The sequence below is a fragment of the Equus caballus genome, chromosome 11 (genome assembly GCF_041296265.1).
Source record: "Equus caballus isolate H_3958 breed thoroughbred chromosome 11, TB-T2T, whole genome shotgun sequence".
In the NCBI taxonomy this organism is placed as follows: Eukaryota; Metazoa; Chordata; class Mammalia; order Perissodactyla; family Equidae; genus Equus; species Equus caballus.
The window spans coordinates 60,654,262-60,672,247 of NC_091694.1; the positions used below are offsets into that span (position 1 = coordinate 60,654,262).

General features: G+C 54.6%; 1 protein-coding gene and 1 long non-coding RNA gene across 5 annotated transcripts in view; one reads left to right on the plus strand and one right to left on the minus strand.

Moving 5' to 3' along the window:
* Positions 1-1,861: 1,861 nt before the first annotated feature.
* Positions 1,862-15,358, plus strand: LOC138916338 (uncharacterized). Of its 3 annotated transcripts, none has more exons than XR_011423536.1 (3): positions 1,862-7,281; positions 7,753-10,405; positions 14,653-15,358. It is a non-coding gene; the product is annotated as an uncharacterized lncRNA (long non-coding RNA). The 3 variants fall into 3 exon arrangements; XR_011423535.1 differs by having other exon boundaries at positions 1,862-6,414; positions 7,095-10,405; XR_011423534.1 differs by having other exon boundaries at positions 1,862-10,405.
* The window catches only part of NT5M (5',3'-nucleotidase, mitochondrial), a 72,864-nt gene continuing 57,402 nt past the window's right edge, over positions 2,525-17,986 (minus strand). The window contains exon 4 of one of the 2 annotated variants that reach the window (XM_070228346.1): positions 2,525-2,705. In XM_070228346.1, the coding sequence (XP_070084447.1) occupies positions 2,559-2,705 (147 nt within the window). In that variant the 3' untranslated portion in view covers positions 2,525-2,558. The remainder of the gene's footprint in view (positions 2,706-17,986) is intronic. The other variant, XM_070228347.1, reaches the window with a different exon arrangement.

Here is a 17,986-nt window from a genome sequence, read left to right on the forward strand (position 1 = left end):
GTCTGCCTTGTGGACGCTGCGCGCTGGAAATCACGAGCCTCATGCCATCCTCTCCTGGTGACAGACTAGAGCCAGCAGCTTAGTGACTCTGGGTCCCGGGGAGGATGGAGGAGCCTGAGCGCGAGTCAGGGGACAGGAAGACTAGGAGCACTGGAGGGTGAAGAGGCCCTGGAAGCCCCTCCAGGCCCGATTTCACGGGAAAGGTAAAGAAATGCTTGTACCCGCCTCTGCATGCTGTGGAGCTCATGGTCTCGAGCGGAGAGCTTGTTCTGGGTGACCTTCCACGGCCCGAGTGCCCTGGGGGGATGCCCAGACCATGCGCCCATGGTGGGAGGATGAGAACAGTGCCCCCGATGGCAGGCCCTATGCTGACCGCCTCTCTCCCTGCCTCAGAGGACGTGCCTGGGTACCCCCGGCAGTGCGGTCAGGGAAGGCTCGCTGAGAAGGTAACATCAAAACAAATCCCGAAGGAGGTAAGGGAGCCAGCTCTGTGGACGTCTGATGGAAAAGCATTGCAGATGAAGGAACAGCCAATGCAGAGGCTGGGGCAGGACCGTGAGCACCATGGCTGTGGTGAAGTGAGCAGGGAAAACAGGCAGGCAGCCAGGCCAGAGGGGAGACGGGGGCCAGGTGCCTCGGCCCTTATGCCAGTGTGAGGACTCTGGCCGTAGACAGACAAGAGGGAGCCCTGGGACTCGGTGCAGAGGAGGGGACCCCTCTGCTTCTGGACTTAGAGCAGGCTGTCAGGACAGGGCAGGGGTGCGAGCAGGGAAGCCAGTGGGTGTTAGCAACCCCACGACCCAGAGCCTGCAGGTGGAGGACCTGAAGAGTAGCGGGCAGAGTGGAGAGGGCGCATTGGGATGGCAGGGCAGAGCAGTGGTGGAGGACGCAGCCTCCCGCACAACTGCCCAGGTCCAAGTGCCCGGAGCCCCTAACCAGCTGTGTGACCTGTGGGCCAGTTGGTGGATCTTTCTGGGTCTCCATTTTCCCATCCAAAGATAGGTGAGGAACGGTAGATGAGACACGGCCTCAGCCCCAGGATCTGGTGGGCAGACATCTGCAGCTCTGATTCCAATTTCTCTTCCAGCTTTATTGACGTATAATTGACAAATACAAAGGAAAGATATTTAAAGTGTACATAGCGATGGTCCGATCTATGTAGGTCTGATTCTAACTTAAGGGGAGTGTGCTAAAGGCGAGGGTGTCGGGCCGGGCCTGGGTGGGCAAGGGGGTGTCTCCTCTCAGGGTTGTGCAAGTCCAGGCTGGGCAGAGGTCCTGGTTTTCTCTGCTCCTGGTCACAAGCCTTTGACCTCCTACCAGTTTCTCTAGGTCCTCACTTCAGATGCTCAGGCATTTGCCGTGTTCTTCACAATGAGTCTTCCCCTCCCAAAGCCGTGGGGAATGAGCAATAGGAATAGCTTTGCCTGTCCCCAAACATTATGTTCCCAATTCGCACCCTGCTTGCCTCTTTTTCTTAAAGGTAACATTATCTTGCTGCCTTGAATTTATCTTGTGGTCCACTGTGACACTCAGATTTTTTCTGCTTCTAATCGTAGCCTGGATTTATAACTTCTAATGTGCTTTTTTGGAAATGTGTCTTATGTTCCCGTTTTGACAGCTGCTCACCTCTGCAGCAGGAGAGGCCGTGAGCTGTGCCTGGCAGCCTCCCTGGAACCACATGGAGTGACAAGAGAGACATTCCCTGAAAGAAGCGGGTAGATAGGTGGTGCTGATACCAGAGCCTGGGCAGAAAAAACACTACTGGTCCACACAGTGGCCAGCAGAACTCGTCCCCTACCTAAAGCCCGCCTCGCTCTGCTGAGTGGGGTGTGGGGGCAGGGGCAGGGGGACGTCCCTCTGAGCCGCACTGGGTTCTGTCTCCCCCGCAGAAGTGCAGTGTGACCTTGGGGCAGGTGGGGGCTTCACATATCCTCTCAGAACCTCTGTTCCTTCTGGAAAATGAGTAAGTGGGACGTCAAGCCCCTGCCGCCCCAAAAGCTTCCACCAGCTCAGGCCTGAGAAATGTCAGGCGGTTTGGAGAACAGCGCGACACTGAACGCCAGCTGCAGACACACAGCTGCTATTGTCACCATCACTACAGCCCTGAGGGGGTGGCCACTGTGCCTACTGAGGGGCGCTCCTGGGACAAGGGGCCGCGGCGGCCGTGAGAATCACCGGGAGGCCCCCGCCTGAGTTTTGGGTGAGGCCTTAGGAGCACTTCTGGGGGATAGACTCAGGCCCTGGGCCCTCCTGGCTACTGCCCTGAGCCTGGAAGGGGGCCCGGAGCGGAACCCTGCGCCTTGGGCGAAGGGAGGCAGGCTGTTTGAAGAAACGGGATGGCTTGTGCTTCCGACCACAAGGGGTGGCGGCGGCCGGGCCTCTCTCTGGAAGGCCAAAGCGGGGCTGAAAGGGTGGCCGAACCGCTGGTCCCCTTTGTCCTTACATCACTCGCTTTTTTTATTATTAAATACAGCAAACATGCAGCCAAGAATAGAGAATGATACGATGAACGCCTGTTACTCACCAGCGCGCTCCATCTTCGTATTTGCTGCCCTTTTTCATACAGAAATGACCCACGGGGCAGCCCCGCCGGGCCCGGAGGGGCTGCTGTCACGCCGTCTGGTGGCACCTGGCCGCATGCTGGGGTCGGCGCGCTCCCTTGGGTGTCGGCGTGCTCCCTCAGCGCTGGGTGTGCTCCTAAACACCTGCAAAGAGTTTCCCACTGGGTTCAGCCTTCTGTGGCTCCCTGTTTTCCATTTCACGCTGGGTTTTGAGGACCTCCCCAAGCTGATGACGTGCCTCCAGTCTCGCCGTGTTCACAGCCGCCCTGGGCTCAGTGGGCATGAGTGTCCCTGAATTCTCACTGTCCCGCTTGTCCTGGTTTGGGTTTCCCCCGACGGCAGAGCAGAGCGAGGGCCGGCTGGAGCAGCAGACCCGGAAGCTGCTCTCAGGAGGGGGTGTGAGGACATGGAGGGGTGGAACCGTCAGTCTCCCGATTATCTACTGCTGTGGAACAAAGTGTCCCAAAACTTAGTGGCTTAAAACAATAATTGGAAGAACAGAGACCAGAAACAGACCCACATAAATATACAGCCGCGGGCCGCATAACAACACTTCAGTCAGCAATGGACCACATATACGACAGTGGTCCCATACGGGTGTTCGCTATGACGTTTGAACAACGACAAAATCGCCTAATGACGCATTTCTCAGAAAGCATCCACGTTGTTAAGTGACACGTGACTGTAGTTGGCTGATCTTTGACAAAGGAGCAAAGGCAATATGGCGGAGCAAAGATGGTCTCTTCAATAAATGGTGCTGTAACAATGGGACGTCCACATGTGAAAAGTGAACCTAGAGACAGACCATACACCTTTCACAAAAATGACCTCAGAATGGATCCCAGACCTAACTGTAAAACAAAAAACTATAAAATTCCTGGAAGATAATACAAGAGAAAACCTAGATGACCTTGGACATGGCAGTGACTTTTTAGGTACAACACCAAAGGCAAGACCATGAAAGAAGGAATTGATAAGCTGGATTTCATTAAAATTAAAAACTCTGCTCCCTTGGAAAGACAATGTCAAGAGAATGAGCAGACCGGCCACAAACTGGGAGAAAATATTTGCAAAAAACACATCTGACAAAGGCCTTTCTCTCAGTGCGTTTGGGCTGCTATAAGGAAATACCACAGACCGGGTCCTCACTGGGTGGAAGGGGCAGGGAGCTCTCTGGGGTCTCTTTCGTAAGGGCACTAATCTCATTCCTGAGGGCCACACCCTCATGACCTCATCACCTCCCAAAGGACCCCCTCCTAACACCATCACCTCTGGAAGCTGGGATTTCAATGTGTGAATTTCAGGGGGGGACAGACATTCGGAACATGGCACACTGTCATCCAGATACGTAAGGACTCTTAAAACTCAACAAGAAGAAAACAAACTGGTTAAAAATGGGCCAAAGACCTTAATAGACACCTCACCAAAGAAGACGTGCAGATAGCAAGTAAGCCTGTGGAAAGATGTGCCACATCATACGTGCTCAGGGAAGTGCAAATTAAAACAATACCTACTAGAATGGCCCAAATCCGGAACGCTGACGACACCAAATGCTGGTGAGGAGGTGGAGCAACGGGAGCGCTCACTCCCTGCTGGGGGGATGCGGGACGGGGCAGCCGCTCGGGAACACGTTTCAGTAGTTTCTTATAAAGCTAAACACGCTCTTACCGTGAAGTCCAGCAACGGGGCTCCTTGGCGTTTAGCCAAAGGAGCTGAAAACATATCCACACATTGTCCAGTCCAGCCTCTCTGTCACGGACAAGGAAGCTGAAGCTCAGAGAGTGCGGGTGGCTTCCCCAAGGTCACACAGTGGACCAGGGTCCAGACCCAGCTTCCTGGCCACCATGAACTGCTTGACTTAGTAGGAAAATGCGTGGTGACACAGAAACCCCGAGACTGAATTCTGACTCCTACAGAAGCTTCGCAGCAGCCGCACTCTGCTTCCCCCTGCTCCAGCCCCCGCGGCTTCCCAGACACACGGCAACTTGTGCCCACAGGCTTGTAAAGCCTTCTGCCTGGAGTATCCCCACCCCCACCTTGCCAGCCCAGCCAGGAAACTCAAGAGGTGCTCCCCAGGATGCTTACACTCCATCGTGTCTCTAAGACCGGGGGCTCCCTGACTGATGGTTGCCACACGTACAGCAGTGTTCCCCACCGCGGGGCGGTGGTACCCAAGGAGAGCATTTGATGAAGATGGCATCTTCCAGGCTCTTTAATAAGTATTTTTGTGGACAGGTACTTTGAGATGATGTGACTATTCCATTGCTCATCAAACTTTCCATGTATTATTTCATTTACTTATATCGACAAGGACTTATGGTTTCCTGTTCATTCCGTGGGTTATAATGTTATCATGGCTGTTTATTTTGATGCTTACGTGATCCCTGATTTGGGCCAGTGAGAGCCCCTTTCAAGATGCTGGCTGTATTTTTTGACAGATCTCCATCATATTTGGAGCACTACTCAGTTATAAGTTTCCAGGATCTTTTTGTGCCTTCCCTGCCCCAGCGCTGGCTTTAGTCATTTCTTGAAAGAGTCTGGTATTAGAAATTAAGATCTGGGCAGTGGGCATGTTCACTGCTCTTGGGGTGGCGCTGTCCTGGGCCCTCTCAGTGGGCAGAGCTATATGCCTATATTCTTATATCACATGTGTATATTGAAAACCATGAGTTTAAATGGAGGCCTCCAATTCCAAGTGTAGGGGCGGAAAAATTTAACTTCTGTCCCCCTCTCCCCTCCCAGGTTTTCCAGCTGGGGCCTTGTAAATTAGACTCACGAGAGACAGATTAGCACGAGAAAAGCAAACAGGAGCTTATTAGCAGGTGCACCCAGCATACACATGGAGCATCCCGTGATGAGGAACGCACAGGGATGGGGAGGACTTGGGTTCATACGGCATCTTAACAAAAGAACAAGAGATTTTCAGAGAAATGACAAGACAGAGGAAAAGGACTTTGGACTTCTAGGGCAGGAATTGTGGGAAAGTAAACACGCAGGGAGCTCATGCGAGATGAGGGCCTGGTTAGTCAAGTCTGGTCTGGAGGGTCCCCCGGCGCCATCTCGTCTCTGGGCTGCTAAGGGTCTGGAGTTGTCTCTGGTGATTAACTTCTGTCCTTCCTGGTGGGGAGGGGAGGGGATGCCTTTACAGACTGTCCTGCTTTCCAGCAAAGAGGGGGAGGGCAGAGAGCCTTTTTTTGTATTGCCTTCTTCTTAACTGCCTTGAGCTCAAAATAGTCCTTCTGCCGAAGTGGCTTCCTTGGGGTGGTGTGTTCTGCCGCCTTTCGCAAACCAGCACCTCAGGGGTCATCTAGTTTTCGCCCTTTCCCTATTGCAACTCTCCTCAGTGAGCCCCCTGGCTCCCAGGACCCTCCCACTTTACTTATTCAGCCTCCTGGAGGGAACCACGTCCCAGCTCGCTGCTGCCCCCCTCACCCTGCTGGGGCTTTGACACCTGTGCCAGCCGCCCCTCCGCCCGTCACGACGTCTTGGGCTAGAAACCCTCTCTGTGCCCGGGCCTCCCCCGAGGCTCTTGGCCAAGATCCCTGAGGAGCAGGCAGCGTTCCTCTCCTCCAGCTCCCTGAGCCTTGAGAACAAAAGCTCCCTTGGGCTGAGCTTTGGGCAGTGAGCGCAGTACTTGAGGCGATCAGCGGAGGCTTTCGCGCATCTCCCAGCCTCCTGAGCAAACCAGAGTGTTCACTGGGGAGAAGTCTCTTCAGCTCGCGCCTTCCGTTGCTGGCCCACAGCCTGTGCGGACGAACCTGCACACTCACCCACCTGGTCAGATGCCAAAACTCTACCCTTTGAGTGTACCCCATTGGGCTCCCTATTAAAATGCAAATGGCCCTAAGGAGAGGTAATTCTTTAAATGAGGGCAGCGGGGGAGGGCCTCAGGGCCCCTTACACCTGGGCTGTGGGCTCACTATCAGCTCCTAGGTAACCCTAAACTGAAGCCTGCTCAGAGCAGGAGGTGAAGATGGGGCTGTGGAGGGAGCAGGAGGCCATCTGGAGCCCCCGAGACCATTTGCTCCTGGAGTCAGCAGGCCCCACTTGCCCAGCCCGGCTGGGAGACCATGGGCGCAGTGAAAGGGGATGTCAGACCCCCTGAGCTCTCATGTGGTTCTGCTTGTATTATTTGGGCCACGAAGATGAGTTAGAGTCCTCCGAGTGCAGACCCTTGCTCTGATCTGGCCAGGTCACAGGACAGGGATCTTGGGGCGCTGCCACTAGGCCTGCGGGAGGCCACCCTGTGCCACCTGTGCCAGGCAGTGGTGGCCTTGGTGCAGGCCCCGTGCAAGGGCACAGTGCTGGGGCGGGGAGCCTTCCCCCACGGATCCAGCATCCAAGAAGGTCTGTGCTGAGCAAATAAGTGAGGGCAAGGGACGGCTGCAAACCACCCCACCCTCGGGAGAAAAGTGGGTGGCGAGATGGAGACCTTAGCAAGTCTTTGATTTATTTTCTAAACAGCAGTATTGAGATAGAATCCACACACCGCACAGTTCACCCACTTAAAGTGTATAATTCAATAATTTTTAGTATATTCACAGAGTTTTGCAACCAGCACCAGTCAGTTTTAGAACATTTTCATAGCCTCAAAGAGAAACCCTGCTCCCTTCAGCTATCACGCCCCGGGCCCCTCCTCTCAGCCCCGGCAGCCGCTAATCTACTTTCTGTCTCTATGGATTTGCTGATTTTGGACATTTCATATGAATGGGATCTTACGGTAAGTGGGTTTTTGTGGCTGACTTCTTTCACTTGGCATAATGTCCTCAAGTGTCATACCTCTTGTGGCATGTGTCAGAATTTCCCTCCTTTTTAAGGATATTCCATTGTACGGATGACCACATTGTGTTTATCCATTCATACTCTGATGGACATTTGGGTTTTGTCCACCTTTTGGCTATTTTATTATGAACAATGCTGCTATGAACATTTGTGTACAAGTTTCTGTGTGGTCTGTGATTTGTTTTTAAAATACTTAATTGCTGAATAGATAGTACATGCAGCTTGTCCAAAATCCAAGGCGTCTGCTCCTGGGAGGGCCCCGTCCAGGGTGAGGGAGCCCTGCCCCCACCTCGTTCCCTCCCTTCTCTCCAGGAGTCACGTCTTGAGTCTCTCTTAGGCTGGAGATGGGCCTCCACATCATAGCAGAGGCTCCTTCCTGAGGGATTAATGGCTTCATCTGTCCATGCAGCTCTGGCAGGGCCTTGACCTGGGCACGGACAGCGGCCTTGTATTCCATGACGACACCATCGGGACATAGGGGCCCCCACTCACAAAGCTTCCGCACATCTATCAGAGCCTTGGGCCCCATGAGGACCCTAAGAAGCACCGAGAGAGGATTCTCGGCCCCATTGTATAGACAAAGAAGGTGATACAGCTTCGCACAGGTCACCCCAGCCTCTGACCCTCATTGAGCTCTGACAAGAGAGCAGTGTCCTGGGGAGTGGGCAGACCTGGCTGTGAGCACCATCCCGCCATCGGCCTCCAAGCGGCTTCTCCAATGCCCAGTCTCCTCCTCCTGAGATGTGCCTGCGTTGGGACCATCATGAGGACGGAGCTGGGTGGCACTGGGAGGCATGCCCAGCAGTCCAGTCGGGAGCATCAGAGCTCAACAAGTGGAAGCCAGGGTCACTGGAAACCCAGCCAGGCCCTGGGGGCTCCATCTGGACGAAGTGTCCGAAAGGAGCGCATCCATGGGGCTGGAAAGCAGGCTGGTGGTTTCCGGGAGGCGGGGCCGAGGATGAGGGGACTGCTAACGGGCACGGCGTTTCCTTTCGGGGAAGTGAAAAAGTCTTGGAACGAGAGGTGCTGGTTGCACAACATTGCGCGTGTCCTAAATGCCACTGAAGATTCGCTATAAAGTGGTTAAAATGGCACATCTTATGTTGTATGTATTTTACCTCAATTCAGGAAAACAATCCAACCAGAGACAGAAGACATGAGCCTGAGGAACCCGTTTTTGTGGCTGAGAGGACGCTCACTGGGTGGGGTCAGTTCTTGCAGTTGTATTTAAGTGTGAAGCAAACTGTGGGGCCGCTGGTGGAACCCAGGGGCACGAGCATCATCGTCTGGTCCTCGTTTTGCTGGCAGTGCTGGTCTTATGGTTTCTTCCCAGAATATGTCCACTCAGGGGTAGGCTCTGCCGGGAGGGAGCAAGCTGGCTCTCTGTGGACCCGCTCTGCATGGCTCGCACTCCCTCCAGACGGAAGCAGGCAGCGCGAGGGCACTGCTGCCGGCACCTCCCCACTCCAGACAGCGCTCCTGCAAGAAGTCACAGCCCCGCCTGGCCCGGGCAGCTTGCAAGCCCCGCTCCCAGCCGCCCGCTCTCTGTCTCCAAAGCAGGAACTGGACCCACATCTTCTAAGTCTCTTCTCATCCCACAATCTCGCTTCCATCCCCGGCTGGAGCCCCCAGAGCCTGCGGCCGTCCTGAGTCAGGGCTCATGCCCCTGTCCCCTACCACTGGGTGCCGAGGAATGCAAGCTCCCCGAGGGCAGGGCTAGGGCTGGCTTCTTGGGCCTGTGACCTGAGCAGTCAGAAGGGCCTCTGCTGCCCCTGTCTTGAAACTCTTCACAACTTTTGAGCAAGAGGCCCTGCAGCTTTATTTCACACTAGGCCTTGAAAATGATACAGGGGTCTCCCCTGTTTTGCTCAGCACTGTATCCCTGACACGCGCGGCAGTCCCCTGCACGCAGGAAGCATTCTGCATTTGTTGAGCGAACGACTAAACTCTCAGGCTCCCTGTGTGAGGTGGCTCCAGCCTCCTCTCCTCCAGCTCTGCCGTGTGCAGTCCACTGGCCTTTGGCTGCATTCCTGGGTCTGACAGTGGAAGGGAGGTGGGGGCGGTGTGGAGCTGTCAGGGGACCCCTGATGCCCTTGGAGTGGGAGAGAAGGGAGAGGCCTGCGGACGCAGGAGTCCCCTTGCTCACTTCCAAACACCCCAGCCTGGCTGCATGTAGGACTCTGCCAGACGGGGCGCTGACACCCCCACCCTGTCCCTGAAGGGAAGCCCTGCAGGGTCCGGCCCCAGAGGACCGCCCCACCGGGAGGAAGACGTCCCCTGGAGGTCAGGAGTGGAAGGGGAGGGAGGCTTGGGAAAGGGCCCAGCTGGCTCCCAGCTGAAGGCCGGCGTGGGAAGGGCAGCTGGCAGGGTAGCAAGATGATTGTGAAAGTCTAGTGACGTTGTTTTACTGTGTTCCCATTCGGTAAGATGCCCACAGCATTGGGAAACCATTCTTCACTTCATCAGCCACGTCTTCAGCTGCAAGAGTGTTCAGAGGCAGATCAGAGTTCAGTGGTTCCTCAAGAAGTTAAACACAGAGTTACCACACGGCCCGGCAGTTCCACTCCCGAGTGTATACCCCAAAGAATCAAAAACAGATGTTCAAAGAAAAGCTCATACACAGATGTTCACAGCAGCACTGTTCACAATAGCCAAAAGGCGGAAGCAACCCAAATGCCCACCGACAGATGCGGACATAAAGAAAGTGTGGTCTACCCGTTCAACGGAGCATCATCCAACCACAAGAAGGCGCGAACTCCGAACACGTGCCACCATGTGGACGGAACTGGAAACACGCTGCTGCGTGAAAGCAGCACACAGAGGGCCACGCACTGTATGATTCCACTTATATGAAGTGTCCAGAATAAGCAAATCCATAGAAACATGCCTGAGTGCGTCCAGTCCTAGCTGCACCACTGACTTGCTGTGTAACTTTGGGCGAATCACTGAATCTCTCTGTGCCTATGAACTGGGCATGATGATAAACAAGCTGCTCTATAGTGTTCCTGGGAGAACCAAACAAGCTGAGACTTGCAAAGCACGGACAGTCACGCCAGTTCAGGGTAAGTATTCTAACAGTGCTTGCACTTGTTATTTTCACCTAGATTTTCAGGAAAGGCTTCACCTAGAAGACATTGGACTTTGAAAGACAAGTAGGATTAAATAGATGGGAGAAGAGGCTCATGTCTGCCAGCACCCATGGTGGTCCAGGTCCTGGGCCGGGCATTTTACAGCCCTTCTCATAAGGGAATTCCCCAACAACCCTACAGTGACTGCCACCATTGTCCCCAGTTAACGGAGGAAGAACTAAGGCTCAGAGAGGTTAAGAACTTGCCTAAGGTCACACAGTTTACAAGCGGTAGAGCCAGGATTTGAACCAAACCTGTCTCATTGCCAACCCTTCCTCCACAACCTGCAGAGTCTGTCCTGGGGGCTTCTCTGACCAGGAGGTGGAGACTGTGCAAGGTTTCTGCAATCTGGTTGCCGACCTTTTTTTAAATCTTTTTCTTTCTTTCTCTCTCTGTCTCTCTGAGTGTCTCTCTCTGTCTCTTTCTTTCTCTTATTTGATCGTTTAAAAGGAGGAAGACCAGTAATTCTACTCCTAGGTATTTATGCAAGAGAAATGCAAAGGCATGTCCACACAGAGACTCAGACACAAATGTTCACAATGTTTCATTCATAGTAGCCCCAGTCTGGAACAACTCAAAGAATCAACAGATGAATGGTAAGCAAATGGGATGTGTCACACGGTGGCAGATTTTTTAGCAATAAAAGGAACGACCTACGAACACACGCAACACGAATGGATCTCAAAATAAATACGTTCAGCAAAAGAAGGAAGCCCCCTCCAAAAGAACTTACGAACTGTACGACTCCATTTATATGAAGTTCTAGAACAGACAAATCTAAGCGATGTTGGGAAGATCAGAAGGGTGGCTGTTTTCTCAGGGGATGGAAATGATGAAAGAGCGAGGGTTCTCTTTCCGGGGCGATGGTTATGCTCCACGTCTCGAAGGCAACTGAGCTCCACGAGTGTGTGCATTTCTCAAGACTCATTGATTGCTACCCTTAAAACTTGTCCATTTCACTGCATGTGAATCTTACCTTAAAAAAAAACCTGCTGGCAGATCTTGCCCTCAGTTAATGACGTGCATGCTGCAGTGCCTTGGAGCGAATCCTGACAGCAACTTCCTTCGAAATACATCAAAAAACAAGACGTGCGGGTCGGGGGCGGGAGAGCGGCATCTGTGTGCACCCCAGCAAGGGCAGTACCGTGTCAGCAGTTGTGGTGGCCGGTAAGCAGACGGTTCTGAAGTTCTTTCAGCTTTTTGTGTTTGAAAATGTTAAAGTGCTAGGAAGAGGGAAGGGACGGCGACCTGTGTCTGGTCTCCTCGTTGGGTCCCCAACATTTCCTCTCACCCACCCATCACCAGCCCTAGGGCTCCAGGTGGGACTGACTTCACTTCCCCGAGTGGGGCAGAGGCCTGAGGAGGGACCCCACAGGCTTTTCTGGTGGGAGGAAAATACTCCTGGCAGAGCCATCGCTGTCCCCATCTCACTCTTCCTCTCCATCCGTCTCTCCCCTTGGAAACGTGGCCTCCTCGGGCCCGGCATCTGTCAGCGGCTGAGGGCAGTTAGGCTGTGCTGGCATCGCCACACCTTCGCACGTGCCTGACACGAGTTCTGGGCAGAGCATGGCCAGCCTCACCCACGACAGCGAGCCATCGCTCCCGGAACAGCTCCTCACCCTGAGGAGGCTGGGTCTCAGCCTCTGGGCTCCCAGGGTGGGGCAGAAGCTGCAACTCCAGCCTGGTCTCCCAGCTGCCATGAGCCTTCTCTCCCGGTCACCTGGCATGGGACCCCAGACAGCTGGCTCCCCCCGGGCTTCCAGCAGCATCAGCTTCAAGCTGGAAGCAGAACAGCTGACTTTGGAAAAGCCTTCCTTCAGCCTCACTCCGCCGCCTCCCCTGCCCTGCTTCATTCCTGCCCCTCCACCCCCATCATCGGGACAGAGACTGAGGCCTCCTCTTCTTACTTAATCTCCGTGTTCTGCAGATGGGGAAACTGAGGCCCAGAATGGGGCCTCACCTCGCTGAACATCAGTCTTCTCTTCTGAGAAACGGGGATATAGAAGCATCTCCCTCGTAGTGGAAGGATTAAGTAGGGCCTGACGGTGGCAAACACTCACAGAGACCCTGTAGAGTGTGTGTTGCTATTGTGCCCATTTTACAGATGAGGTCAGAGAGGTTAAGGTACTTGCTTGCCCAAGAGCATATGCTGAGCAGTAGAAGCAGGTTCTGAACCCATCCTGTCTGAACCCCGAGCTGAGATGACCTGAAGGGGGTTGAGGAGTGGTGTGTGAGGTATGGGGTGTGCAGTAGCCCACGCGGCTCCCGGGGCCTGGCCCAGCCCACCCCAGAGCAGGCAGCAGGGAGCGGGCGCCTTCATGCTTGGGCTCTTGACAAGCCATCAGCCACTGACATTCATAACTGTTCCTACTGTTCCTGCTGAACCCGAGGGAGCCTTTCCCTCCTGATCCGCCTGGCATTACCAGCCTGAAATGACGGCAGTTACCCCAGGGGCTGGGCAAATGGCTGTGGGAGGAAGTTAAAAGCTTCAGCGCCCTGACTAGCAGGCAGCCTGCCCGGCCCACCCCTCCCAGCCAGGAGCACGGCCTCTCCCCACCTCCCCGTCTCTCTCTCTCTCCCCTTGACCCCACAATGAGGGCCCCAACTAGTGCTCTCAGCCCCTCTGGCCCCTGATCTAGCAACACCCTCCCTGCCCACATTTGCCAAGTGCCTCCCCCACACGAGAATCTTCTTCCCATCCCCATCCCCTCCTCCATACCCAGCTCCCAATAGACTCATCATTCCTTCCTGGGGAAACTGAGGCTCAGACTCCCCTGAGTTGCCCAAGGTCCTCAGGAAGGAGTCAAGCCAAGACAGGTCCAGGAGACCTGACTCCAAGGCCATTGCTCCCTCTCCCGAGACAAGCGGGTCCCCATTCTCCTTGCTGCCCCCTGGGTCTCTGATGGCGGCCAGGGGGCAGAAAGCAAGCTGGAGTGGTTGGTGGCCCTGTCCAGGCTGCTTGGCCTCTCAGCCTCAGTGTCCTCACCTGGAAAGTGGAAATACTTGTACGCGAGTGTTCACGGCAGCCCTAACCATAATGTTCAAAAACTGGAAACAACCCAAGTGTCCATCAACAAATGAACGGATCAACAAAACGTGGTCTACCCAACAATAGAATATTACTCAGCCACAGAAGGAGTGAAGTTCTGACACACGCTGCACCCCTGACGAACCTCGAAAACATGACGCTGAGTGAAAGAAGCCCTTCACAAAAGGCCACATATTGCCAGATCCCTTTTATGTGATGCATCCAGAACAGGCAAATCTATCTTAGGGAAGGTAGCTTGTCTGGGGCTGGGGAGGAGGAGCCAGGGAGGGTGACAGCTAACAGGAGCAGGGTTTCCTTTGAGGAGAATGAAAATGTTCTAAAATTGATAGTGCTGATGGTCGCACAACTCTGAACATACAGAAAGCTATTGAATTGTATACTTTAAGTGGATGAATTGTATGGCATGTGAATGATTTCTCAACAGAGCTGTTAAGAAAAGGAAATGTTAATAAATTAACGAACTACCTCAGGGTTTCTGGGAAGATGAAATGAGACGATATAAGTAAGGCCTTAGCACAGCGCCTGTCACACAGTAAGCACTCAGTGAGGCATCGACAACCTCGCTGCCAAGAGTAGGCCCACAGGCCAGCAGCAGCCCCGGGACCTTGAGGGAAACGCGGAATCGTGGCCTCCCCAGGGCTGCATCGCGATTTACATTTTAATATGATTCCCAGGTGAGTCTTGTGCACGTTAGACTTTGAAAAGCCCTGAACTACAATGTTAATTCTATCATTATTCAGGGCAGGGATTCTCAAATTTGACAGCACATCAGAATCCCGTGGAAAGCTTGTTAAAATACAGATTGCTGGGGCCGGCCCGGTGGCGCAGTGATTAAGTGCGCACATTCCGCTTCGGTGGCCTGGGGTTCTCTGGTTCGGATCCCGGGTGCGGACATGGTGCTGCTGGACAGGCCATGCTGTGTTAGGCGTCCCACGTATAAAGTAGAGGAAGACGGGCACGGATGTGAGCTCAGGGTCAGTCTTCCTCAGCCAAAAGAGGAGGATTAGCAGCAGTTAGCTCAGTGCCAATCTTCCTCAAAAATGAAAAAGATTGCTGGGCCCCACCTCCAGAGTTTCTGATTTCAGAGCTCTGGGGCTGAGCCTGAGAACCTGCATTTCTAATGCATTCCCAGGTGGTGTTGATGCTGCTGTCTGGGGAACCCCACTCTGACAACCGAGGCTCTGGGGGTCGAAGAAGGTGCATCTCCCTGTCTCCCAGGACTGCAGGGGCAGTTGACCACTCGAGAGAGCAGGTGTAGGACGGGCCTTGGGACCAGTGGGCCTCAACCTTGGCTACACGTGGAAGGAGGAGTTTTCCAGTTCTACGAACAAAACTGGGCCCCTGCCCCTGGTCTAACAGGTGAGTCTAGCAAGCAAGTGGCAAAGGCTTAAAGTCAGGACAAAAATCTATGCTGTGGAGCAGCCGTGCAGGCCACCCTTAGCCTGTGTTAGAATGACCTTGCAACCCACACCTCACGACCGAGGACGCCAGCTGGACGGATCTGCAAGGAGAGATAAAGGGCGCCTCGCTCTCACGTTTCCCAGCTGCATTTCTTAGAGACTCAGGGAATAACGGACGACCCTGGTCCTTGCTCCCCTCCACATGTACATAACGGCAGCACCACTGAACTTGTTTGAACAAAAAGCTAATGTTCTTGTTCTCTTTGAAGCAGATGACTATTAGATGTGTAAGCCCTTTCCTGCACGGACGCTGCTTCGTGAAAAGCTTAAACTGCATCAGATTGCAGCCCTCGGAGCAGCTCCCCAGAACGCTCTGTTGGAGTGTTTCCTAGGACTCAAGTTCCTCACCTTGATTATCAAATAAACTCCTTTAATCAACCTCCACCCAGACTCTTTATTTCAGTGGACAGTTCCCACACTGGGCCCCACTCCAGACCAACGGACCAGAATCTTGGGGCGGGGCCTGGGCCTCAGCACTGGGAGAGCTCGGCCAGTGATTCCCGAGTGCAGCCAGGGGTGCGACACTGGGGGGCTGCCCAGAGGGGAGGCCTTGTTGGCGGTGCTCTCTCCTCACGGGCGTGGGGAGGGAATGGAGGAGCCTGAGGCCAGGGCACCCCCCCCCCCCCAGGGTCTCGCACTTGTGGGGAATCAGGCCTGGGCCCTGAAGGCCCCACTTCCAGTCCCTTTCAAGATCTGAGCGTCCCGAGCAGAGGCCGAGAGGCAGGTCACCCCACAGTGGAGCCATTCCGGGTTCCAAATATGAAAGAGATTGAGGGGGCAGGTGGAGGCCCTGGAACAGAGAGAAACAGAACAGGCTGAACAGAAACTTGGCCGCCTCCATCCTCTGCCCGCAAGGCATTTCAATCGAGCTCGGCTGCCTCTCCAACCCACTTATTAAAATCTCCCGCTGAGAACACTCTCTGGATTGTTGCGGTTTTTTTCCTCCATATAGAACAATTTATATTAAGCAGACTCTAGATAGAGCTCTTGAAGACAGGATTTGGTTAAAACTGTCCTGTGTAATGGGCTTGGGGCTGGAGTGGGGGCTCTCTGGTGCTCATTGCCTATTAGCCCACTTTGAGTCCTCTTTGCTGCCAGGCTTCTTATTTCTGCAGCCGTCCATGACTGGTTTCTCCTGGGCCTGACCGCTCACTAGCTGTTGTCTTCCTTCATTCCGCTGGAAGATTGGTGGCTCTCATGCGTAGGGGGCCAGAGACCTGCCCACGGAGATCCTGTCCCCGCTGGTTTCTGCAGGCCTCTCTCAAGCCAGGACACCTCCTTGGGGAGCTGCTCGCTTCCTGGAAGACCGAGAGGAGCTAATGAAAAGGGAGGTGCCCAGGGGGCTGGGGACAGAACACAGGAGGGAGGATGGAGCCTCCTGTGTAGATGAACAAACACTAGGTTTGGAAGTAGAGACCCAAGGAACCACTAATTCACACAGCCCCTTTGAGCAAATTAGGAAAAACACCTCTGTCTCCCAGCTTGATGGGAAGAGCACAGGCTGATTTCAGCTCCCCTTGTTCACTGGGCCAGGCACCTTTGCAGTGCACAACCTGAACGACTGCACAAGGGGGCCTGTGGGCACTCCTGCCTCTCCTCCTGGCACCATGAAAGTCCTGCACACAGGCAAACGGGACCACTAATTCGTCAAATGCTCTTGTCGGCCATGCGCTAGGGGTACAGCTGAGAAAGGTCTCTGCATTTCAGCTCCAGTCTGCCGGCAGAAATGGATAAAAAAACCATCACTCGTGCAACCAGGTGACGGCGCAGTGCTTGAGGAAAAGTCCTCAGAGCGGAAGCGAGGCGAGCCGGCGGGGCGCTAAGGCAGTGCGGCAGTGCGGCATCAGGAGCGCTCTCCTCCAATCCCCTCCACAGCCCTGGTGTAGAAACAGAATTCACCCCTGGCTCCAAGGAGACGTACTAACAAAGTGACTATTGACCGTGCCTCAGACAGAGTTAAGGGGAAATCAAGAGGTGCCCAAGGGAGCCACGGCGGGAGCTGTTACCACCCTCACGGCTGCCCCTCAGTGAGACACTTGGCCCCAGACAAGGAGGGGGCCAGGAAGAGACTCTGTGACCACTCCCTCCCTCTGCTCTCTGATGGCACCTCCTGTTGAAATGCAGCCTGAAGGGTCAGCGTCCAGGGCCAGGGCAGAGCAGAGCAGAGAAGGGCGGAGGCCGGATCTGGAGGGCAAACATTATTGACCTTAACTTACAGATGAAGAAACAAAGAAACTGAGGCCCAGAGACATTCGGTAACTTGCTCGAGGTCACACAGCTCCTAAGTGGCAAAGACTGAGCAGGTAACCACCATGCTAAAGCCCCCAGAAGCACTGGGGGCTGCAAAGGCCCAGGTGAGAGCTGACTCCCCCGAGAGGGAAGGTCAGAAACGACTTCCCTAGAAGCTGAGAGCTAGAGGCAGTGCAGGACTGGAAGAAGGGAAGAGAGGAATAGAGCTGCAAGTGGAAGAAGGCAAGGGCCCAAGCCGGGAGCAAGAGGACCGACTGCTGCTTAGAGAGCAAGAGGGGCGGGCCTGGCACCGGGCAGCAGAGGCCAGGGGTGGCCACGCGGGCAAGGCTTCCCCGGAGAAGCTCATGGTGGCGGTAGACAGGCCCTGGAGAGTTTCCGTGAGGGGAACCTGAGCCGGCACCTTCAGGAGGATCACTGCCGGGGAAGGGCGGACGCGCAGGAGCAGAGGCTGGAGGCCTGGGCTCACGGCCGGCCACGGGAGCGGCAAGCCGGACAGAGTCGGGAGCTGTGAGCAAGTAGACTCGTTGTAGCTGGGGACTGGAATCGAGGGACGGGGAGGAGACCGGATGGTTCCTGGATTCGGGGCGAGGACAAGCGGAAGGACTGCGTTGCTGTTTACTGAGGTGGGGGAGGAGCAAGCTTGGGAGGGACACTCGGTGGTTTCCACCTTTTGGCTGCTGTGAATAATGCCGCTACGAACATGCGTGTACGCGTTTCTGTGTGGACATTCGTTTCCAGTGGTTTCTTTTTAAAGCT